General features: G+C 41.7%; 1 protein-coding gene across 3 annotated transcripts in view; it reads right to left on the bottom strand.

Annotated features, from left to right (window-relative positions):
• SH3RF3 (SH3 domain containing ring finger 3) overlaps positions 1–26,139 on the bottom strand; it is a 379,168-nt gene that overhangs the window by 61,766 nt on the left and 291,263 nt on the right. For 2 of the 3 annotated variants that reach the window (XM_043509039.1, XM_038384964.2), the window contains exon 4: positions 23,168–23,521. The exons of the other annotated variant lie outside the window; for it this stretch is intronic. In XM_043509039.1, coding sequence (XP_043364974.1) covers positions 23,168–23,521 — 354 coding nt within the window. The remainder of the gene's footprint in view (positions 1–23,167; positions 23,522–26,139) is intronic. 3 annotated transcript variants of the gene reach the window in all.

Consider the following 26,139-nt stretch of genomic DNA (forward strand, 5'->3'; position numbering starts at 1 on the left):
AGGAATGGGAGGAAAGGCATATCTAAGGTCATTCATCCCGGACAGCAGAAGAGCATCACCCTGGGAGCTGTGACCCATGGCTCCTCTGGAACAATACAGGGGAAACTTTTGTTCCAGTGGTGTATCCCATTGTGTAAATATTTCACTTAGGACCACATCATGGACCTCCCATTCATGGTCGGCTAAAAAGCTTTTGCTTAATCTGTGTACAAGGGAGTTGTGAACACCAGGAAGGTAAACAGCCTGTATCGCGATGTGGTTTCTGATGCACCAGTTTGAGTCTGACGGCCTCCAGACAGAGGGGACAAGATCTCGCTCCTCCCTGTTTGTTTATATAGTGGTGGTGATATTGTCCAACATTATCTGTGTGGAGCAAGCGAATGAATGGAAAGAAGGCTTTGAACACAAGGCAGACCACCCTCAGTTCCAGGATGTTTATATGTAGTCCGGTCTCTTGCGAGGTCCAAGTACCCTTAGCAGTTTGCTTGTCCACATTAGCACCCCACTCCAAGAGGGGTGGGAGGGCTGAAGGGAGCACCCACCATGATGCTTCATCTGTGCTGCTACCACAGAGAGTATTTGTATAAATACTCTGCGTGCCATCACTAGCCCAAAGAGGAGGACTTGAAACTGGAAGTGTTCCTGGTCTACCATAAAACTCAGGAACTTCCTGTGTGACGGGTGGAGACACGCATCCTTCGTGTCGAGAGCTGTGAACCACATCCCTTACTAATGTCAACGTAAAAATCCCAAATTTCAGCTTTTGAATAAAGATGTCAAGTTGCCGAAGGTCCAGGATAGGTCTCCATCTTTTTGGGGAATTAGGAATAGAGGGATTAGAAACGCCCCCCCCTCCCCCACAAGATACTGAGTCAGGTCACATTCTATTGCCCCTTGGTGTAAAAGGGATTCCACTTCCTATTGAAGATTCACCTTGTGAGAGTGGGCCCCAAAGGGGGCTGGGACAGGAGTTTGTGTAGAGGGAAGGAGGAAAACTCTATGGAGTATCTATAATGGATAATCTCCAAAACCCAACCATCCATAGTGATCTTCCTCCAGTGGTGGGCAAAGAGTGTGAAATGGCCCCCAATGGTGAGGGGGGAAGAGGTGGGTGGCATCAGAGGTGAGAGGGAGGTCTCCACCAGTATGTCAAAAAGAGCCCTTGCCCAATGGTTGGGAGTGAGTAGAGGCTATGACAGTAGAGGGGTTAAGAAGCAAAGCTTCTGAACCCTCTGAGGTTTGCACAAAGGCTTGGCTGGGCGCTGGTAATAAGGTGTATGAAGACGGGGTGGCTTCGGTCTGTAGGACTGTCTCTGGTGTTTCTTCCTGAGGGCTGGAGTATAAATCCCCAGAAAATCCAGAGTCAATGTTGAGTCCTTTAATGAATGGAGGGATTCATCCATTCTTTCATTAAAAGATTCAGCTCATCAAAGGACAGGTCCTGGATGGTGTTCTGAACCTCCCTAGAAATCCTTGATGATTGCAGCCAAGAGTTCCTCCTCATGACTAAGCCAGTGGCCAGACTTATAGAAGCTGTGTCTGCTGCATCCACTGCGGCCTGGGGAGCTACTTTTGCCACTAGCTTTCTTCCCTCAATGAAAAGGGACTGAAGTTGGGCTCTGTCCTCCATGGGAAGCTTGTCTATGAAATCTGCAAGCCTGGAATAGCTGTTAAAATCATATTTCACTGAGAGCGGTTGGTAATTAGTGACACAAAATGGCAGGCTTATGGAGATCATCTTCCTCCCCCTGAAGTCCAATTTCTTCAAGCCCTAATCTGATGGTGTAGCCCTTTTATAGTGTGACAGAGCCCATTCTGTAGTCACCTCTATCACCAGCGAGTCGGGGGGGGGGAGGGTTAGAGAACAAAAATTCAAATCCCTTAGCAAGAACAAAATAATTCTTCTCGGCTCTTTTCGGTGCAGAGGCACAAGATGCTGGAGCATGTCACACCACTCTGGCTGGTTCTAGTATGGCCTCATTGATCAAGTGGTGCTTCCTTATTCAGTCTCCAAGGTTGCAAGATATCCAAGAGCCAGTGTTGAGGGTCCTGGATCTCCTCTAGTGGACTCTGGAGGTCATTGGCAACTCTTTGCAATAGCTCCTGGTACTGCCAATGGTAATCTGGCAAAGATGGTGAGGAAGGAGTGACCGCTTCATCTGGGGATGATGAGGAGACACCCGTTGGAACAGACAGTCCCTGTGGATCTGGGTCCACCTCTTCCTCCTCATACACCAATGGAGGAGGAAGACTGGTGAGAGGGTATGACTCTTGAGAAGAGACTGGATGCCTGCCTTAAGGATCCCACAGACCCCAATAAGGTCAGAAAGAGGGACTGATCAGTTATGGGGGACCCTAAGGGAATCAGTACCAACAGTCCCTGGGAGGGTTGTATTTGAAGGAATAGTGAGCGTGACTCCTTGACTGTGTGTCAGGGCCCAACTGTCTCTGCAGAAATACTGGAGCAACTATCGCCTCTGACTCACGTGAGCCTGAAAACTGCTCCTCTGGTAGGAGCAGGGCTGTTGATACCAGAATACACCTGCCATATGGTTGGAGGTGGGATGGTTCCTGGGATATCTACATAGGCTACTCCTCCAGAGTAATAACATCTCTCAGAAGACCCAGGCCAGAAAGAAGTGGAGACTGCGGATAAGGGAGGACTATATCCTCCGGTGTTATATAAATCTCCACACACCCTGGTGTCTGACTGGTTCCAGCAGTCACGTTTGATGCACTCGGTGCATCTATGGCAGCCAGATAGTCCTCAGATGAACAAGGAGGTACTGACAATGGGTCTGGATCAGCACTCACAGATGGAACCGGCCAACGTTGGTCCTTACCCTTCGGTACCGAAGTGACCGACATAACCGGCAGATCTTTCTTTTTACGTGCTTTGCCCTCCAACCTGGGGTCTTCAGTGGAGCCAGTTCCTTAGGTTCCAAATGTGACATCTCACCCAGCTTGGACAGGCTCAGGGAGGGAGCACATCTCCTATGGACAGTCCTCGATGGTGATCTGTCCTTACGCCCATGAGAGTGTCCACTACTCTCATGGGAAGCCCTGGATGATGAGTCCTTGTGCTAAGGCACTGGTGGCTCTGCTCCTAAGCATGTGCTTGGAGGGGCACTGCTCGTTAGTTGAGGCCAATGTATAGGGGAGGGGTCCATCCCTGGCCCAGAGAGGGGCCTCATAGTTTTCTCCATCAAGTGCTTTTTCAGGCAAAGCTCCCAGGCTTCTCAAGTTCTGGTTTGAAAGCAACAGATACTGAACTTTGCAGAGATATGAGCTTCACCCAGACAGTTGAGGTAGTGCTGATGTTTGTCACTGATGGAGAAGAAGTGAGGGGCAAGAGATGAAATTCTTGAATCCCAGGACTCTGGGCACAGTCTTGGGGAGAAAGAAAACATTCTATACTAACTATACTATGAACTTTAACTAACTATTAAGCTAAGAAGTATAACTATTCACAAACGTCTTTACACGTTGTACAGTGAACTGAAGGAGGACACAATTCTGACTCAGGCCATGCAGCGGTAAGAAGGAACTGGAGAGGCATCGAACCATGCTGCCTCTTGTACCCTTGGTTGGGAGCATGAGGAGATCTATGGCGCATGCACAGGGCAACAGACATGGCTTTGAATAATTTCCAGACTCAGGCGCATGCGTACCTGTGTGTGAAATACAGATAGGGACCATCACTCACAGAAGAATGTGTCCAATGGTAAGCAGTGAAACCACTTACTCAAGCTACGGGAACTCAGACAAAGTAGTAGTACTAAGAATCTCCCCCTCCTAAGGTACTGTGGGTACACAGGTTAGTCACACTACATATGTTGTGAAACATGACAGAAATTATAAATACTTCCTTCAGGCTCACATTCTAAGCTTAAAACTTCCATCAGCAATTTATCTGGCTGCCATCACGGGGAAATGAGGTCAGTGTAGCAGTGCAGGAGCAGGAGCAGCTCACAAGACTGACAGTGGGAAGTCGTGGAGCTCAGCACCTTTGAAAATTAGGCCTCAGATATCTCCTTTGAAACTGAGCATTATCCTCCAAGAAGGTACGAGCCACACAGGTATTCCAAAACAGTATGGGATTGGGCTGAGGAAAATCAGAAGGAAGGAAAAAACTGGACCTTGAAATAATTGGCTAGGCTTGGCTCCCTTGAAATCCTTGGAAGTCTATACACTGGTAACAAATATATAAAAAATTAACCAAATTCTTAAGTTTATCCACTTTTATATTATATCTAGTAAATAAACAAATCATATTATATGCAGAGATGGGCATACATGTTTTCTGGTGACAGTTGTTGAGAGGCATTGCTAAAGGTAATGCAGCCAATTTCAAAAATCAGTGCTGTTAGCTAATTAATCTTTCTCTGAAAAAGAGAGTGGGCTGCTGGGATACCAGAGAGATAGGTAAATGCTATAACACTGGGACACTGCGTGTGAACTAGTGCTCTAGCTTTTTAAAAGGTTTTGAGATCTGTGTTCAGAGTTGAAGGTCACGAATGCAAATGGGTTTAGAATCTTATCAGAATCCCAATTTATTTACATCAAAAAGCCACAGCTCTGTCTGGCACGATTAATCATGACTGGCAACCCCTGCTCAAGAGATGACAAGAGCTGTAACAACAGGTCTTAACTAAGGTGTCTTGGTAGAGTTGTGTAAAGCAGTGGTTCTCAACCTTTCCAGACTACTGTACCCCCTTTAGGAGTCTGATTTGTCTTGTATATCCCCAAGTTTCACCTCACTTAAAAATTACTGGATTACAAAATCAGACATAAAAATACAAAAATGTCACAGCACACTATTACTGAAAAACTGCTTACTGTCTCATTTTTGCCATATAATTATAAATCAATTGGAATGTAAATATTGTACTTACATTTCAGTGTGTAGTATATAGAACAGTATAAGCAAGTAATTGTCTTTATGAAATTTTAGTTTGTATTGACTTTGCTAGAGCTTTTTATGTAGCCTGTTGCAGTGGCAGATTTAGAGTTAGTGGGGCCCTGTGCGCAGCTTCATTTTCGGGGGAGCCAGCCAAGAGAAAGAACATTCTCTCTTATCTCCCCCTGCTTTTTTCATTCTTTTTTTCTTCATCCTCCTCCTAAATTATAAGTAATAGGAAGTAAATGACAAAGTGAGGTACTTTGATTGGAGCAGGGGGTTGGGATGAAGGAGGAGGTGCGGGGGTCAGGCTCTGGGAGGGAGTTTGGGTGCAGGGTGCGGGACGCAGGTTGCCCACCACTGATCTACACAAATGGATGGATATATTTTTCCAAAAATTCCAGATGTCTTTTAACAGATAATAAAATACTGATGTCATTTGGTAAGTGAGAAAAGTAGAAATGTTATTTGTACATATATGTTGATTCATATTAAGGCATATATTACTGTTTAACTAAAAGCTTTCAAGGTCACTTGCACACTATAGAATGTTAGAGCAAGTGCAAGTCTGTCTTGTGATGACAGGAGACTGTCTTGGTAGTTCTGGTGGTGTAGAGTTTTGTGAGTCTATTTCAGTATCTACCGGTCACTCGTCTGCCTATGAGCCTTCTGGGTACTGCTGATCAGGTCTCAGCAAAGTGCGTACATCATCCTCTGCATCCATGTTTTTGTCTGGCATATACAGTGGATGAATGTATTTGCAGTTTCAGTAAAATATATGTCCATCTACTGCTGCATGATGTGAATGAGGATTTATCTTCACCTGTCCAACACCGGTAGCTTGCTTTCAAGTTCATGATTTGTTCTGAGGAAATAATTTGATCTTCTCAGGATCTCCCAGTTGTAGTTCTGAGTGGTCTTTATCTTCTCAGTTATAGCAGGAATTGGCTTTTGCATGTGTGTCTTCTTTTTTGTTCATAACTCCTTCTACTCTTGGTTGTTGGGGCTATAGGCACCAAAGTATGCATGAGTCTTGACATCAAGCGTTGTAACTGGCTGCTGTGAATGACTTCTGGAAGGGGTTTCTCCATTTAAGAATGGCCTGCCATATATTTTCTTTGCTTTTGCAGCTCTCTTTTAAAAAGCCTTAGCAATTTTAACTGCCTGTTCAGCTTTGCTCTTTGGCTGGCTGTGGTATGAAATGAGGTCGTGACTAAATTCCCATTTCTGGATAAATTGCCCAAACTCACTGCAAGTGAACTTGAGTCTATTGTCTGAAGCTATACAGTTTAGGATACCATGAAATGCTTCATTGCTTTGCTTTTAATGGCTGCTGAGGTAGTGTATCAGACATTAAGGTCAGAAGGGACCATTATGATCATCTAGTCTGACCTCCTGCACAATGCACGCCACAGAATCTCACCCACCCACTCCTGCAATAAACGTCTCATCTATGTCTGAGCTATTGAAATCCTCAAATTATCGTTTAAAGACTTCAAGGTGCAGAGAATCCTTCAGCAAGTGACCCGTGCCCCATGCTACAAAGGAAGGCGAAAAACCCCAGGGCCTCTTCCAATCTGCCCTGGAGGAAAATTCCTTCCCAACCCCAAATATGATGATCAGCTGAACCCTGAGCATGTGGGCAAGATTCACCAGCCAGATACCCAGGAAAGAATTCTCTGTAGTAACTCAGATTCCACCCCATTTAACATCCCATCACAGGCCATTGGGCCTATTTACCATGAATAGTTAAAGATCAATTAATTGCCAAAATCATGTTATCCCATCATACCATCTCCTCCATAAACTTATCAAGTTTAATCTTGAAGCCAGATAGGTCTTTTGCCCCCACTGCTTCCCTTGGAAGGCTATTCCAGAACTTCACTCCTCTGATGGTTAGAAACAGTCATCTTATTTCAAATCTAAACTTCCTGATGGCCAGTTTACATCCATTTGTTCTTGTGTCCCCATTGGTACTGAGCTTAAATAATTCCCTCTCCGGCATTTATCCCTCTGATATATTTATAGAGAGCAATCATATCTCCCCTCAACCTTCTTTTGGTTAGGCTAAACAAGCCAAGCTCCTGGAGTCTCCTTTCATAAGACAGGCTTTCCATTCCTCGGATCATCCTAGTAACCCTTCTCTGTACCTGTTCAATTTTGAATTCATTCTTCTTAAACATGGGAGACCAGAACTGCAGACAGTATTCCAGATGAGGTCTCACCAGTGCCTTATATAATGGTACTAACACCTCCTTATCTCTACTGGAAATACCTCGCCTGATGCATCCGAAGACCGCATTAGCTTTTTTCATGGCCATATCACATTGATGGCTCATAGTCATCCTGTGGTCAACCAATACTCCAAGGTTTTTCTCCTCCTCCGTTACTTCTAATTGATGCTTCCCCATCTTATAACTAAAATTCTTGTTATTAATCCCTAAATGCATAACCTTACACTCTCACTATTAAATTTCATCCTATTACTATTACTCCAGTTTACAAGGTCATCTAGATCCTTCTGTATGATATCTGGTCCTTCCCTAAATTGGCAATACCTCCCAGCTTTGTATCATCCACAAACTTTATTAGCACACACCCACTTTTTGTGCCGAGGTCAGTAATAAAAAGATTGGTCCTAAAACTGTTCTCAGGAGTTCCCTGAGAAACTCCACTGGTAACCTCCCTCCAGTCTGACAGTTCACCTTTCAGTATGACTCGCTGTAGTCTCCCTTTTAACCAATTCATTATCCACCTTTCAATTTTCATATTGATCCCCATCTTTTCCAATTTAACTAATAATTCCCTATGTGGCATGGTATCAAATGCCTTACTGAAATCTAGGTAAATTAGATCCATTGTGTTTCCTTTGTCTAAAAAATCTGTTACTTTCTCAAAGAAGGAGATCAGATTGGTTTGGCACGATCTACCTTTTGTAAAACCATGTTGTATTTTATCCCATTTACCATTGATCTCAATGGCCTTAACTACTTTCTCCTTCAAATTCTTTTCCAAGACCTTGCATACTACAGATGTCAAACTAACAGGCCTGTAGTTACCTGGATCACTTTTTTTTCCTTTCTTAAAAATAGGAACTATGTTAGCAATTCTCCACTTATATGGTACAACCCCTGAGTTTACAGATTTATTACAAATTCTTGCTAATGGGCTTGCAATTTCATGTGCCAATTCCTTTAATATTCTTGGATGAAGATTATCTGGGCCCCCCGATTTAGTCCCATTAAGCTGTTCGAGTTTCGTTTCTATCTCAGATATGGTAATATCTGCCTCCATATCCTCATTCCCATTTGTCATGCTACCATTATCCCTAAGATCCTCATTAGTCTTATTAAGGACTGAGGCAAAGTATTTGTTTAGATATTGGGCCATACCTAGATTATCCTTAACCTCCTCTCCATCCTTAGTGTTTAGCAGTCCCACTTCTTTCTTTGTTTTCTTCTTATTTATATTGCTATAGAACCTTTTACTATTGGTTTTAATTCCCTTTGCAAGGTCCAACTCTACTTGACTTTTAGCCTGTGTCACTTTATCCCTACATGTTCTGGCCTCAATAAGGTAGCTTTCTTTGCTGATCCCTCCCATCTTCCACTCCCTGTATGCTTTCTGCTTTTTCTTAATCACCTCTCCGAGATGCTTGCTCATCCAGCTTGGTCTACAACTCCTGCCTATGAATTTTTTCCCCTTTCTTGGGATACAGGCTTCCAATAGCTTCTGCAGCTTTGACTTGAAGTAATCCCAGGCCTCCTCTGCCTTTAGATCCATAAATTCTTCAGTCCAATCCACTTCCTTAACTAATTTCCTTAATTTTTGAAAGTCAGCCCTTTTGAAATCAAAAACCCTAGTCACAGATTTATTTTTGTTTATCCTTCCGTTCAGTTTGAACTGAATTAGCTCATGATCACTTGAACCAAGGTTGTCCCCTACAACCATTTTTTCTATGAAGTCTTCACTGCTCACCAAAACCAAACCTAAAATGGCATCCCCTTTAGTCGGTTCAGCAACTACTTGATGAAGGAATCCATCAGCTATCGCATTTAGGAAAATCTGAGCCCTATCATTGGCCAGTTCATCCAATTTCCAGAAGGCTGAATAGTAGTCTACAGTAATGAGATAGTTTGTATGGTTTGCTATGAAACGGCCCATTCCTAGTTGGCTCCAAGGACTGTTGGGAATGCTATTTATTTTCATTGTCTCTTTTTCCTGATTGGCCTGCATTTCCCCACATGTATCACAACTCCACATCAGGTCTCTGATATCATGTTTGGCCAGTACATGGCATCTTCAGCTTTCCAGAGACATGTAGCTATTCCAAAATGTTTCCATACATAATCACACTATAATACCCCCTATTGGGAAGCTATTTATTGAAACAGTGGTAATAGTGTTCTAATCTGGAGGCTGCTCCTAGAAACTGGACTGAGATCACTAACCCATACCAAAACTGATAAGTCATTAAACAGCCTGAAGATGACTAGCACCCTAAACTGTCTTTAAACCCGCAATCTAGAAGTAAGGGACTTCCTTTCCTATAACCAATTCTCTGAGCCAAATAATGCCTCATGTTTGCTGTATTTAACAAAAAGCTGTGAAATAGCAACTAGTTATTTTCTTTTAAATGACAGCTGATTCTTCTGAAGTAATGTACAGCTGGCCAGCAGATTAGAAAGGAGACTGCACAACTGGGTGCTGAAGAACATCTTTGATGCTGCACACCTGTAGGTGGCTCATTGTGCTCTAGTAGTAGCACCCTCTGTGCTCCTAAAAGTCTAAACCCTGAAATATAGTAGGAAGACTGCAATGAGAAAGATACACACAAGCAGAAAGAGGCTGAGCAAAGGAATTCTCAGTCACAGCACATGGTTGAAGGCCCTCTCACCTATGTAGACATCTTGTGCTTGGTTCATCTGGGGAACTGGAGTAGAGGGACAGCTGACATTGCTGAGTTTGGCTCTTGGATTTCCATGTGGGCAGATCCAATAGCCCCAACACGCCCACCTTTCTTCTGCACCACACTGCAATGTACAGACAGGGCTGGACTGGGGACATAGGTACTATAGCCCGTGCCTAGGAGCTCTGACTCCTGGAGTTGTGGGATGATGTCACCATTTCAGTTTTCATTAGAAAACAAAACACATGTCTAACTCTTGTGGTTGCACAGAAAACCTTGAAAGCAAGTGTAATCAATGCAGATGTAATCAAATGTAATCAATTGTCTGTAGCACCTACCTGATGCTACAGACAGCCTGAAACAACAGTTTTGAGGCATGTGAACTGTCCCTTTCATATTCACGGGCTATTAAATCTGAAAGCCACTGATCTGGTCAATCCCCTGTTGACAACACTGCAGAAATGGAATGTATGTAGCCCTCACAGCTGCTACCCCTTCACAGCTATGCTCTGCTAGTGTCAGCAGGGGCACCCACACCAATCCCATTTCCTCAGCCTGCAACAAGTGCAAAAAAGGAAAAGTGGGGCCATGGACAAGGAAGGGGGTTCCATGTGCAAATGTGGCTGGGGTCTTGGATTGCCTCAATGCAACTCTGAAGACAGAGGAATCCTCTATGGCAAGGGAATGAACAGTCCCACCGTCTGGCCCTCCAATATGGCAGAAATGAAGCATTCTTGGTGTCCTTTTTAGATGTCTAAATATGTAATGACATTGCATATGGTTATAGCCTAATATGAAATTTGGAGATTAAGATATTATACATCCACATCTATCTGACAAAATGGAACATTCCAGATGATTGGTCATTCTTAGGTCAGAATCTGCCACCAGGTATGAATAAGTGACGCCCACGAAAGTGAGTGGGAACTGTACATGTGTATCTGAAGGCTCATTATGTCTCTCTTTATCCATTGAATAGAAAATAATATTTACAAAAGACCTACATCAGCATCAAACAAAGGGCATCTGACTATATATGTAATGACATTTATATTACAGTTCATAGCTTGAACTCCTGAATAAATAATACACTAGAGACGTGTTGCCTTTTGTGTCCATTTCTGTATAGATGTATATATTTTGAAAGCTACTAAAACTACAAAAAGTTACATTAAACTAATATTGAAGGGCTGACAAGCCCACAGAGACCAAGTAGAGACCATCAGTCAGGGCAGAAACTTCATCCCAAACCCATTTTCCTGGTGCTTTCCCTTCCACTCCCTTCCAACAGCATGACAGCTGGCAGGCAAGTTTTCCATCCTGAATTCTCTTTTCTCTGTCTTTTTTACGTTTAAGTCAGATCTTCACTATTACTTTAATGCTGTTTTTGATGGTTAAATTCTAGAAGACTTTATGCCTTGGGGGAATAAGAGTCTCTTGGTGGGGCATGAGAATTATGAAGACAGTGATAAAACTAGGGACAGAGTACAGAAGTTTTGCAAGTTGCAGCCTTTGCAGAAAAATGTTATCGCCAATAAAATCACCCACCAGAAATCTTGATTCTGACTTCAAAGCAAATCCAGCACAGTCTCACTGCAGGGCATTTGCCACATTCATTAATTCAAAGGAAAATGTCTTTTAATGTTTTTGAATGCATCTTTACATCTTATTTCCAAAGCTTCTTTTTACTTCTGTATAATAAGGGAGAATATCAGATATCCAACACACACATTAATACACCATCCTCCTGAAATATTCAAGCTAGAAAATAGGCTAATGGTCCTTGAGATTCATGCTACTCATTTCTCTAATTCACTGACTCCATAAAACAATGACTCTGGCAATCACCGTAGGCCTTAATGTTCCTAGAAATAATGCACTTAATAATAATGCACTTGATGCACAGCAGTGCTACTGATTATTGACGAAAAATCTTCTAGCAAGATCAAGTGGCCTCATGAAATGTTAATTACCAAAGTGGGAGCTAAAAGGATGTTACCAGTTCCAGAAAAAAAGACTTTTTCTTTTATAATGGTATAGGTATAAAATCAAACATACACAAATAATTACAGCTGCAGCTGGGCAAATGCCACCTACTACCTGTCTTCTACAAATACTGTAGCTGATATTATTTAATTATCATTTACCTTAGTGCCTTATGTAGCCCACAAATTACAGACTTCTGAGGCACTTAAGCCCCCAAAGGCAGTGCATGGGTGGGGGTACAGCTAAGCACTAGGTCCGCATATTCTCGCACCCAGTTGGCTTTGGTTCAAAATGGGACCCCCCCCACCTCCGTTCCATAAATGTGAATAATGAAGCTGATCAGAGGTGGAGAATTCATGTAAACAAGCCCCCTTAGTCTCCACTTACCACTACACCTTATTCTAAAGACAACTTTGGGTTCGGAAGAACATATTTTTGTCAACTTCATCCATGAACTCAATGCTTTTTTTGCCTCTGTCTTCGCAAACAAGGTCAGCTCCCAGACTATTGCATTGGGCAGCATAGCATGGGGAGGAGGTGACCAGCCCTCTGTGGAGAAAGAAGTGGTTCGGGATTATTTAGAAAAGCTGGACGAGCACAAGTCCATGGGGCCGGATGCGCTGCATCCGAGAGTGCTAAAGGAGTTGGCGGATGTGATTGCAGAGTCATTGGCCATTATCTTTGAAAACTCATGGCGATCAGGGGAAGTCCTGGACGACTGGAAAAAGGCTAATGTAGTGCCCATCTTTAAAAAAGGGAAGAAGGAGGATCCTGGAAACTACCGGCCAGTCAGCCTCACCTCAGTCCCTGGAAAAATCATGGAGCAGGTCCTCAAGGAATCAATTCTGAAGCACTTAGAGGAGAGGAAAGTGATCAGGAACAGTCAGCATGGATTCACGAAGGGCAAGTCATGCCTGACTAATCTAAATGCCTTCTACGATGAGATAACTGGCTCTGTGGATGAGGGGAAAGCAGTGGACGTGTTGTTCCTTGACTTTAGCAAAGCTTTTGACGCCGTCTTCCACGCTATTCTTGCCAGCAAGTTAAAGAAGTATGGGCTGGATGAATGGACTATAAGGTGGATAGAAAGTTGGCTAGATTGAAGGGCTCAACAGGTAGTGATCAATGGCTCCATGTTTAGTTGGCAGCCGGTATCAAGTGGAGTGCCCCAAGGGTCGGTCCTTGGGCCGGTTTTGTTCAATATCTTCATAAATGATCTGGAGGATGGTGTGGATTGCACCCTCAGCAAGTTTGCAGATGACACTAAACTGGGAGGAGAGGTAGATACGCTGGAGGGTAGGGATAGGATACAGAGGGCCCTAGACAAATTAGAGGATTGGGCCAAAAGAAATCTGATGAGGTTCAACAAGGACAAGTGCAGAGTCCTGCACTTAGGACGGAAGAATCTCATGCACCGCTATAGACTAGGGACCGAATGGCTCGGCAGCAGTTCTGCAGAAAAGGACCTAAGAGTTACAGTGAACAAGAAGCTGGATATAAGTCAACAGTGTGCTGTTGTTGCCAAGAAGGCCAATGCATTTTGGGATGTATAAGTAGGGGCATTGCCAGCAGATCAAGGGATGTGATCGTTCCCCTCTATTCGACATTGGTGAGACCTCATCTGGAGTACTGTGTCCAGTTTTGGGCCCCACACTACAAGAAGGATGTGGAAAAATTGGAAAGAGTCCAGTGGTGGGCAACAAAAATGATTAGGGGACTGGAACACATGACTTATGAGGAGAGCCTGAGGAAACTGGGATTGTTTAGTCTGCAGAAGAGAAGAATGAGGGGGGATTTGATAGCTGCTTTCAACTACCTGAAAGGGGGTTCCAAAGAGGATGGATCTAGACTGTTCTCAGTGGTAGCAGATGACAGAACAAGGAGTAATGGTCTCAAGTTGCAGTGGGGAGGTTTAGGTTGGATATTAGGAAAAACTTTTTCACTAGGAGGGTGGTGAAACACTGGAATGCGTTACCTAGGGAGGTGGTGGAATCTCCTTAGAAATTTTTAAGGTCAGGTTTGACAAAGCCCTGGCTGGGGTGATTTAGTTGGGGATTGGTCCTGCTTTGAGCAGGGGGTTGGACTAGATGATCTCCTGAGGTCCCTTCCAACACTGATATTCTACGATTCTATGATTCTATGAACACACTATGCATTAACATGAACGGGAAATCTGTCCATAGAGTAAGTGCAGGGTACATTGCTCGTCATTCTGGTATGAAATTTCCTAGGCCTCTAAAATGAATTGTTTAGAGTCATTCCTTATGAGATCTGCAGTACATTTTAATCAGTTTTCTGCACATCCCCCCATTTCTATTTCAAAGTACCCCTTTCAGCAGTTAGCACTAGTGTTCTAGTCTCCCCTGAATGTTGTTCAAGGAATATGTATCTGTCCAGTGTCTGGCACCAGGGGGCCTTAATCACTCCTGGGGCCTCTAAGTGCTACTGCAATATAAATATTACATAAACAAACAATAAGAAAAGAGTATATTATTTTTCCTAAAACATTGTGCATACACATATATGGTGGAAGGACAGGATGTTCTGGTGCATTGTAAAAAGTAGCCCCTAGCTTGCATATTTATATGCTCCTGATTCTCCAATATCAGAAGCTGATCGGCAGGTAACATAAATCACCAAGATTAATCTGCACAAAATGATTCCAGTGGTAAAAAGTGTTGGAGTTTCTAACCTGTTGAGAACCTGGGAAAAAATGATCTTTTATTTGTTTTATTTTGCTAGTTTTGCAGGAATGAGATTTCTGCACAGTTCAATAAAACTCAAATATTTCATAAAGCATATGCTTTTTTAGCTAGCTAGAGTATATAACTAAGTTTTTGGCTTCTTGAAAAATCTTTCAAACTATACTGATGCTAAACGTATAGGATGAAAGGAGTATAACAACTATTTAAACCGGTCATTTCTTTAGGATGACTGCTTTGTATTGGGTTCTGATTAGCTTATATAACAAGCCTAGAGAATCAGTCAAACAACATATCTTTAGATTACAAAAGCTTTGAAGAGAAATGTAATACTCCAAATATAGTATAGTGCATGCTAACAAGCCTTTTAAATTCTGTTATTTTAAAAAATATACTTTGATAATACAGCACACACATGTGCATGTGTGTGCAAACCCCCATAAAACTCTGTGCTTTAAGACAAGCATGAAGTCACAAGATTGGTTGATGATGTACTTTAAATAGAGATGGGCTGAGAAGGCAGTTTTTGGCTCCAGTTCCAGATATTTTTAGCCTACGGTTTCATGGTATATAAAGGCTAAGGGTGAATTCAGATTAAACTATGACAAAAACTCTCATGCTCTCTGCAATTTTTTGCTCCAATTGATATCACTTGATTTCTGTCATCTAGAATGGTAGAATTCTCATGAGATCAGTTGTTCTTGTGAAATTTCAATTATCTTCGGGCAGAATCTCAGGAAAACTGTTCCGGTCAGTCTCTGTTCACAGCTGAACCGGGTAGTAGGTCCTATGCAGTTTTGGATTTGAGCTCAAACCAAAACTGGGGAGAGGGTTGAATTTCCCTTCCCCAGTCTTGCCCTCCCTCACACACAAATTCAAGGTTAAGATTCAAGGTTCTGCTCTTGGCCCAACTCTGATTTTAAATATAATCCATATGCTTCCCACAGTTAGCTCTCTCATATTACCTGTCAGACTCAACAGTTTGCAGCTTTAAAAGTGCTCTGTTTACATTTTCTCAGCTAAAATTCAACACTTCCAAATGATTTATACAGAGACAGTCATTAAAAGGGGATTCTTTTGTTTTCAAATACTGTCACAGTTTTAGGTTTAAGAGTATGTGCCAAGACTCATTCTTCTTGGCCTGTCCAGAATGCGTGGCCTGCAGTTAGAATACCTGCTCTTTCACGCAAAGAATTACAAATGGATTTCCCATACAAGGTAAGAACTGTTCAAAATACAGATACAGTGCTCTCGCAACCTTTCCTCCTCACTCATACACTATGCTAGTGTGCACAAAGCCATGCTTCATTATTCATGAGATGCATTTTCTGTCAAAACCAGGGAACCTGGAGCATGGCTGACCTATGACCTTTCCAAAAGCAGGGAAGAATAATTCATAATGGGTGAAAATGGAAGCAAGATGAAACATCTGAGGCTTAAGCACAATTAGTGTGCCATGAGACTTTGTCAGCTGTCCAGGGCATCTCAGTTATGGACAGCTCCTCTGCACCAGTTACCTAATTCAACTTCAGTTTTATCACAGGCCTGCAGCGTTACTACATTTTCAATAAAAATTCATTTCACAAACATGTCAGATCACTCTGCATGATGGACAGCCACCATTACCTTTTCAATGGCAGTTCTTATGTTTAATGGTGTACACTCAGCATGCAGGAATCAAGTATACTACATGCAAATTCTCTTGAAAGCAAATGAAATGGAGATCAAAGCAACGCTTTTTGCAACAGAAATGCTTTGTTTCCAACTATTATTGTTTTCTAATATGCGCTGTGTTTGTGTTATTTTTTCCAGCTGCTGTGGTTTGAAGCTCATAATTTTACCTCCAAGCATCTCTAAGTTTTTTTTAGTAAATGAAAGGCCACCACTCATTTCCAAATGAATTCAAAATAGTATAAGAAACGTATATACAAAGTATTAGCTAGTGGGAAGCAGCTGAGTTGGTACCACTTGTATAACAATGAACAAGTTAGTAAAGCTTGCAGTCTTCAATTGTTAGTTAAATGGTATGTAGAAATGCTTTTATTGTATGTGATATCATACTCTGATTTTGTCCCGATACATATCACTGTTGAACAGGTATAATATGTGCCTTTCTGGACAATGAGTGGCTTATAATAATGTAGCAATTTACAGACGAACAAAAATCATGTCAAAACAACATGAAGGATCTGGTTTAAATCAACAAAAGCCACAATATTTTGATATTAGTGAAATGTAAAGGTCATTTTTATAATACTGTTTTTTAAAATACTTTTATAATACAGCAATGCTTTATATTTGTGGGCAAGTATGTGTTAAAAAGTATATGCAATGCTGTGAAGAGGTAAAGAAAAATATTGCAGTGAAGTAAATATTAATCCTAGTATCAAGACAAGGTGGGTGAAGTAACCTTTTATTGGATGAACTTCTGTTGGTGAAAGAGACAAGGTTTTGAACTACACAGAGCTCTTCTTCAAGTCTGGGAAAGCTATTCAGAGGATATGGCTACATTGCAATTAAACATCCGTGGCTGTCCCTTGTCAGCTGACTCAAGCTTGCAGGCTTAGGCTATGGGGTTGTTTGATTGAGGTATAGACATTTGGGCTCAGGCTGGGGCCTGGTCACTGGGACTCTCCCCCCCTCACAGGGTCTCAGAGCCCAGGCTCCAACCCGAGCCTGAACATCTGCATCGCAATTAAACAGTCCTGTGGCCTGAGCCCCATGAACCTGAGTCAGCTGACACTGGCCAGCCACAGCTGTTTAACTGCAGGGTAGACATATCCAGAGTGTCACAATTAAATACAAGGTGGAATAGATTGTTTAGCATCAGTAGTTAGCACTTATTCTAGTGACAATTCAAGGAGAATTGGCCGGGTAACACCCCTGCAATCATAGGACAAAAAACGGAGGTTAGTAGGTTGCAGATTGTTGGAATAAGCCTTAAATCCAGTGTCTTTCTTAAGACCATGATTTTTAGTGTCTAGCAGAGTAATGAATTTGAACTCCCAGGCCTGTATTTTGAAGGTGTTGTACAGATTTTCTTTGAGGATGAGGACTGAGAGATCAGATATGGAGTGACTGTTTTGTGAAAAGTGTTCACCCATGGGTGATAGGGTGGTTTTGTCTTTTTTATTATTTTGCTGGGTGATTTCATTAGAGAGCATAGTGATTGTCTGGTTTCATCCACATAGTTGTTATTGGGGCATTTAGTGCATTGAATGAGGTACACTGCATGTTGTATGGTAGGCATGTGTAGGACCTACGGATCTTGAAAGGTGTGTTCTTGGGGGTACTGATCGTTGTTGCAGTGGAGAGATGTCTGGAGGTTTTGAATCTTTTGTTCTGGCGGGATGTGATGCAACTTTGAGTTGGTGTGGCCTGGTCTGTGAGGAGCTTGCTTCTGATGATGAGCCTGGGGGGGAGGGGGGTTGTGTAAAGGGCAGAGAGGGGGTTCCGGAAAATATTTCTTTCAGGATGGGGTCCCCATCGGGTATGGGTTGTAATTGTTTAATGATACCCTGTATGGGTTCCAGTGAGGGGTGGCAGATGACAACTAAGGATGTGCAGTCAACGGTTCCCCCCCCCCTCCCATATTGAAGCAAGTTCTCTTGGGGTATTTGGGTGGCCCATTCCATGATGAAATCTCCTTTTTTGGTGAAGCATTCTTGTTTGGTGAAGGCAGTTTTAAGTCTGTTAAGGCGTGTATCCCAGACTTTCTCCTCAGAGCGTATTTTGTGGTATCTGAGTGTCTGGCTGTAGGTAACAGATGTGTGGTGATCTGTCGGTTTCTTGTGTATAGTTGTTTTTAGGGTTCCACTGTTGAAGCTCATTCCATTGTGGCATCCAGGAAGCTGATGCTGGTGCAGGAGTGTTCTAGAGAGAGTTTAATGGATGGGTGGTGATTGAAGTTGTGGTAGAAATCTATGAAGGAGGTTAGGCTGTCTGTCCAGAGGATAAAAATATCATCAATGTGTCTCAGGTATATCTTCTACAACACTTGCATGGCTGCACTGTACCACAGCACTGGTTGTGCCTCTAAGTACACACACTGATTGCACTGTGTCTACATCACTGTCTTTACTCACAGTGAACAATTCCTTATTCCACCATAGTCGCAAAGAAGTCAAATGGAATACTGGTGGAGAAGGATATTAGTGTGAATAAGGGCATTGCAATCTGGCCCTTAATGATTTGGAAACAAATAGGAATAAATTATTATTGATCTATAATAGGGCTGTTAAGTGATTAAAAAAATTAATCTCGATTAATCACAGTATTAAAAAAATTAATCTTGATGAATCGCGTTAAACAATTATGGAATACCATTTATTTAAATATTTTTCGATGTTTTCTACATTTTCAAATATATTGATTTCAATTACAACACAAGACAAAGTGTATAGTGCTCACTTTATATTTACTTTTGATTACAAATATTTGTACCGTAAAAAAACAAAAGAAAAAGTATTTTTCAATTCACCTCATACAGGTACTGTAGTACATTCTCTTTATCATGAAAGTTAAATTAAAAATGTAGAATTATGTATAAAAATAACTGCATTGAAAAATAAAACAAACAATGTAAAACTTTAGAGCCTACAAGTCCATCCAGTCCTACTTCAGCCAATCGCTCAGACAACCAAATTTGGTTACAATTTACAGGAGATAATGCTGTCTGCTTTTTGTTTACAATGTCAACTGAAAGTGAGAACAGGCGTTCGCATGGCACTGTTGTAGCCAGCATCACAAGATATTTATGTGCCACATGCACTAAAGATTCATTTGTCCCTTCATATTTCAAGCACCATTTCATAGGACATGCGTCCATACTGATAACAGGTTCTGCTCGATAACAATCCAAAGCAGAGTGGACCGATGCATGTTCATTTTCATCATCTGAGTCAGATGACACCAGCAGAAGGTTGATTTTCTTTTTTGGTGGTTAAAGTTCTATAGTTTCTGCAGAGAGTTCCTCTTTTAAGACTTCTGAAAGCATGCTCACACCTCGTCCCTCTCAGATTTTGGACGGCACTTCAGATTCTTAAGCCTTGGGTCGAGTGCTGTAGCTATTTTTAGAAATCTCACATTGGTACCTTCTTTGCATTTTGTCCAATCTGCAGTGAAAGTGTTCTTAAAAGGAACAACATGTGCTGGGTCATCATCCGAGACTTCTATAACATGAAATATATGGCTGAATGCGGGTAAAACAGAGCCGAAGAAATACAGTTCTTCCCCAAGGAGTTCAGTCACAAATTTTCTCAACGCATTATTTTTTAACGAGCATCATCAGCATGGAAGCATGTCCTCTGGAATGGTGGCCAAAGCATGATGGGGCATACAAATGTTTAGCACATCTGGCATGTAAATACCTTGCAACGCTGGCTACAAAAGTGCCATGCAAATGCCTGTTCTCACTTTCAGGTGATGTTGTAAATAAGAAGCAGGCAGCAGCATTTCCTGTAAATGTAAACAAACTTGTTTGTCTGAGCGATTGGCAGAACAAGAAGTAGGACTGAGTGGACTTGTAGGCTCTAAAGTTTTACATTGTTTTGTTTTTGAGTGCAGTTATGTAACCAAAAAAAATCTGCATTTGTAAGTTACGCTTTCAGGATAAAGAGATTGCACTAGAGTACTTGTATGAGGTTCATTGAAAAACACTGTTTTTCATTTTTACAGTGCAAATATTTGTAATAAAAATAATAATATAAAGTGAGCACCGTACACCTTGTATTCTGTGTCGTAATAGAAATCAATATATTTGAAAATATAGAAAAACATCATCCAAAATACTTAATAAATTTCAATTGGTATTCTATTGTTTAACAGTGTGATTAATTGTGAAATTCTTTTTTAATCTAGATTAATTTTTTTTGAGTTAATCGCGTGAGTTAACTGTGATTAATTGAGAGCTCTATTCTATACCTAAGTCTACGATTTAGTCATGGGTATTTTTAGTAAAAGTCATGGGCAGGTCAGGGGCAATAAACAAAAATTCACGGCCCATGACCTGTCCATAACTTATACTATAAATATCACTGATTAAATCTTGTGCGGAGGGCCGCTGATGCATGGAGCGCTCCAGGGGACCACTGCCAGTGGCTGCTGAGCAGCAGCAGCTCCAGCTTCTCCAGGAACCGCTGCTCGGGCGGTCCCCGGGGTCAGGCGCGCTGGCTGCTGCTCAGGTGGTCCCCGGGGCCAGCTGCCTGAGCAGCGGCCGGTGCAGCTGACTGCGGGGCTGCCCGAGGGACTGGTTACAGAACTGCTCCAGCAGCGGCCAGTATGGCTGTCCCTGGGGCCATCTGAGTAGCTGACCCCAGAGCCAGCTGCTTAGGCGGTCCCGGGGTCAGCCACACTAGTCACTGCAGAAGCCACAGAGATCATGAAAAGTCATGGAATCCGTAACTTCCACGACCTCTGTGACAGACAGAGTCCTATCTATAAATGACTATTATAAGATTAAATGTAGCTTTGCAATGTGCATCCAGCATGTAAGTTTCACAGGGATATTGTTGCCCTGTTGAGTAGCCAGGATGTTACTCATATTCAGCGACAGGAATGACAGGATTCCTAGTAAGTATTCCATTATATAACAGAAAGTGAGAATACAATCCATGTTACTTTTGTCCTTGAAAATAATCAGATTACTTCTCAGGATTAAATGTTTAAAGTGTAGTGCATTACTATAATCAGTTATTCTAACACACTGGACAATATTCTTCAGGCCCTTACACTTTGTGTAGTGATTTATGCCTGTACAAAGTGGATACAAAATACTATTACAATGGCAGCATTTTACCCCACTCTATACAGGTGTAAATGACTACACAAGGGTAAAACAATAGACTAGAAGACCCATCATCTGCATGTGTTCTACAGCCAGTTTACAACAGTAAATATTATTGGCTATTTTACTGTGTTTTTAAATGTACACTTCACCAAAAATGATTATGATAAATTCTGAACTAGTCTCTTTGAAAAGACTCTTTTTTTAAATGCAGTGTTGTTGTAGCAGTGTCAGCCCCAGGATATTAGAGACACAAGGTGGGTGAGGTAGTATCTTTTATTGCACCAACTTCTGTTGCTGAGAGGGACAAGCATTCGAGCTACACAGAGCTCTTCTTCAGATCTAGGAAAGATACTCAGAGTTTCACAGCTAAATACAAGACAACAGATAGTTTAGCATAAGTAGTTAGGACCCCTAGTTGTCACCTATCACCCTATATTGGAATCTATATGATGTATCATGGGATATTATCAAACAACTACAACCCATACACAATGGGGACCATATCCGGAAAGAAATCTTTCCTGAAACCCCCCTCTTCTGGCCTTCAAACAAGCTCCCAAACTCTCCAAGCTCACGACCAGAAGTAAACTCCGCACAGACCAGGCCAGAACAAGAGACGCAAAACCTGCAGATGTATCCCCACTGCTATAATGATCAATATCTCCTGCAATACATCTTTCAAGATCCACATGTCCTATCAGAACATGTGGTATGCCTTATCCAGTGCACTAAATGCCCCAATAACAACTATGTGGGTGAAACCTGACAATCATTGTGCTCTTGAATGAACTCACACAGGAAAATGATAAAAGACAAAAACACCACATCACCCAAGGGTGACACTTTTTACAAGGTGATCACTCTATATCTGACCTATCAGTCCTCCCTCATCCTCAAAGGAAATCTGAACAAAACTTTCAAAAGAAGAGCCTGGGAGCTTAAATTCATAATTTTGCTCGACCCTAAAAATCATGGTCTTCGGGCTTGTCTACGCTGGCAATGTTAAAGCGCTGCCAGCCCTCTAAAAAACCAACCTCCATGAAGGGCGTAGCTCCCAGCACTGGTGCACTGTCTACACTGGTGTTTTACAGCGCTGAAACTTCCTGTGCTCAGGGGGGTGTTTTTTCACCCCCCGAGTGAGAAAGTTGCAGCACTGTAAACTACCAGTGTAGACAAGCCCTTAATAAAGACACTGGATTTATGGTGTGCTTACTGTGTTTACTACTTGATGCTAAACTATCTGTTTGATCTTGTATTTAGCTGTGACCCACTGAGTACCTTTCCCAGACCTGAGGAAGAGCTCTGTGCAGGTCAAAAGCTTGTCTCTCTCACCAAGAGAAGTTGGTCCAATAAAAGATACCACCGCACTCACCTTATTTTTTTATTTAAATCTCAGCTGTCACTTTTTTAGTTCTGCAAAGATACAAAGTATTTAGAAATAGCTCATTGTTATTTGATTCACGCTCACGTTAATTTACAAATGGACAAAGTGGTTATTTTGAAATTTTAGTTAAGGGTGGAGGAATTGGGCTGTTGCTGAGACACACTCTGCTCAGTTGAAGCCTAAGGATAATGATTACAGCATAGTCTGAAATCTCCCAAAATAGGGGTTTGTTTACAAACGAAACAGGACTGACCCTAACCATGTTTATTACTTAGAGAAATAAAATCAAATAGTAACATTTTAGGGCAGTCTGAAGTGGTGTCATTGAAAAAAAAGTCAATGAACAGCAAAGTGTTGCGCACAATGTATAATTATGCATAAACCACATCCACGTATTTAGGTAGATGACCCTGATATTGCAGGTATAATAAATGGAGCTATTTATCAGATCTTATCTCTTCCTCAGCTCAGTGTTACAGTTACATGATGCATTTTTTACCTGGGTTGGAGCACTGGATGAAAGATGAGTCAAGTCTCCGATTCTGGCAGCAGCTCGGGGATCGCTAGAGCTGATCAAAACTGGAGCACTAATGTCCATGGAATGCCTGTTATGCATGGCCTGAGAGGATTTGTGTGTCATACTGAGAGCAGTGAAGGAGTGGCGTTTCTTGGCATTCTTCTTGCCATCAATATGCCGCTGAATGGCACTGACTGCTCCTGTATTATTTAAAATAGAGCACTGGGCCAAATTTACTGCCATGTTGGTGTCAGATGGCAAAGGGACATCACAGCCAGATGCAGCAGCTAAGCATGTCTTGTCCATCTCTATAAGCTGTTTAGCTGATTCGTTGAGCTAAGTGCAGAGAAAAAAAAAAAGAAGAATGGGGAAATTAAAGAACTGTCACATCTAGCCACTGAACCTGCGAGTTCAAATTCTGTACTCATGCCAGCACTATTAGGACTTCACTTACAGAAGCACCAAAATCCTTCTGAGCATTTAAAAATAAATAGTGGAAGCCCATAATTCTAATACTCTTACACCCATGTTGAGTGTAACCCCATGGAAATCAATTCAGGCTAAAAAATTCAGTTTCCTGAAAGCAGCTACAAGCTTTCAACTCCCCAAGGCTCTAAAGAAGACATTATAGCATTTCTATCCACGTCAAGTGATGTGAACAGAAGAAAAACAAAATAGTAGGGAATATAATTTATACCCACTTTAAGGCCCCTTTACACAGCCAAAGCAATGAAAAGAGGCAGTAGTGTAAGAATTCAGGCCAGTGGGTCTAAAATTGAACCAGCCAGAAATGGAGGAACCCAAAACTACAGCCCACTTTTCAAAATGTAACCAGAAGTAATTTGCCTGAGACTACAGAGGAGCCATTGTCACAGCTGGGGTTAGAACTCAATACTTCCTGCATTCCCTAGTCTTGAGCAGAGTGTGCTATGCTATATTCTTTTTGCTAGACAATGTCTCTCTCATCTCAAATGCTAGGCCAGGAAAGTCTGGCTAAGTTTAACAGAATTGTTGGTGTTGAATAAAATGATGCATTTGTTACCCTTTTTATGTACCCATGCTGCTGTATCAGTAAATGCTACTAAAGATAATAATATCACTAATATCACTTTGTCTATGTCCTGCCAATCTCTGCAGTACAATATCTCACTTTTCACAGGGTTATTATAAATATGTGCTCTAGGCTTGTCAGTCCAAGAGCATTTCTTCCAAAATCTCTTATATTTTTTCTTTAAACATAACTAATATTTTTATCTGTGTACAAAATTAAAGCAAAGGCTTTTTCCAGTTGTATCATTGCGACTGAGCAGTATCACAGAGGCACCTATTCTAACAAGATGCAGTCAAAGCCTAATAAACAATAAACAGGAAACATTAAAAATGGTTCCCAAGGACTCTCTCCCACAGTTTCAAACTTAGCATACAGTTCACGTGGAACGCATACATTGGAGAGGAGGCAGCATACCACGAATGTCTATTCTCTACCAACTAGTCATGATCAATTTAACAGCTCTGGGTGGCCCTGACCCTACAAAATGCAGAAAACATGCTATGTGGAAGTCCCATTTCTCTGAGGTTCTTGACTTGCCAGCAATATAACTCAAATAAGAAAGAACCTTTCTTACACAGTTAGAAATTCTGTAGCCACACAGAGATGACCACATTCACTGTTCTACAAGGCACATCCTGGAGTAAGAAGCATTTTCTAAGACACTCATTGCCAACAGTCTGAGCATCCCTCAAGGGGTGCTAACAGCTGGGGGATAGGGAGATGGTATGACTCAGCCAACAGACTTTTATATTAAACTAGAATACCACACAATAGGGTTTGTATTTAATGAACAGAATCAATATATGAATGAGGTTAACTAAGGTAAATACCTGCACATTTTCACATATACTAGCACCCTGAGGTTCATCTAAACCAGAGTACACTAAATATTACATTGGATGAGCATGGATTTTATTACAATATTGCTATTAATAAATGCTAATTATTATGGTATCACCAAAACACCCCAGTCAAGCTAGAGGCCTCATTATGCTGCACAAACATACAGAATGACATAATCTCTGCCCTGAAGACCTGACAATCCAAATTTAAAAACAAGACACAGCAAGTGACGGTAACTGTAAGAGAGAGGGAGGCAAGACAAGAGTAACAGTAATAGGATCATGCAGTTATGTAGCTTTGTTGTGGAACAGCTTGATGGTTCCAAATCATTGTAAAAGAATTCTAAAATAAAATAAATAAATAAACTGGGTCAGCATTTTTCCATAGCTCTCGTAAGTCTTATGGATGCCTGACTCCAGTTTACAAAGCCTCATTCCCAAGTAAGAGGTGATAAAATATTAACATCCAGAACATAAACATAAACACGCTGTAATTTTTCATCCACTGACAACCTCCATCAGCCAAACAACAACCTCCAATTAGTGATGTACTGCTATTGACAGTACTGGGAATAGCGGCTGGGAGTAACTGATACCATTCAATTACAAGGCCATTTTACCAGCTGCATTCTTCAATATGGGACCATTACAGGAGCCAGTACTGTGCACTGCACCTGCCAGTTTTTGCCTATAACAGCTGATCCCATTTGAGATTCTTCAAGAATGTCCATTATTTCATCATGTTCTAAATTAGTACAGCCTAATATTTGCCAGCAGGCTCCAAATGGCAACAAAACCAGATGGTTCTTAGGTGTTACAGCTCTGCTTACCCAATCAATGGAGACTCCCTTACTGAATAATTTAAAAATGTTAAGGAGGGAAGCAGAGACATCACCACAATTTATGAGATACAGAAGTCTCTTTTCTGCCACAGAATGTGATGAATTATTTTGCTAGTGAGTATCAAATGGGCTACGAATATCTGCAAAGAGTTTAATAAAGTGTTTTTTTGGACTCTGTGATAGGACCCTGGTTTCACAGCAATGTCCCAAATGGAGACA

This window comes from Dermochelys coriacea, chromosome 1 (assembly GCF_009764565.3).
Source record: "Dermochelys coriacea isolate rDerCor1 chromosome 1, rDerCor1.pri.v4, whole genome shotgun sequence".
Taxonomy (NCBI): Eukaryota; Metazoa; Chordata; order Testudines; family Dermochelyidae; genus Dermochelys; species Dermochelys coriacea.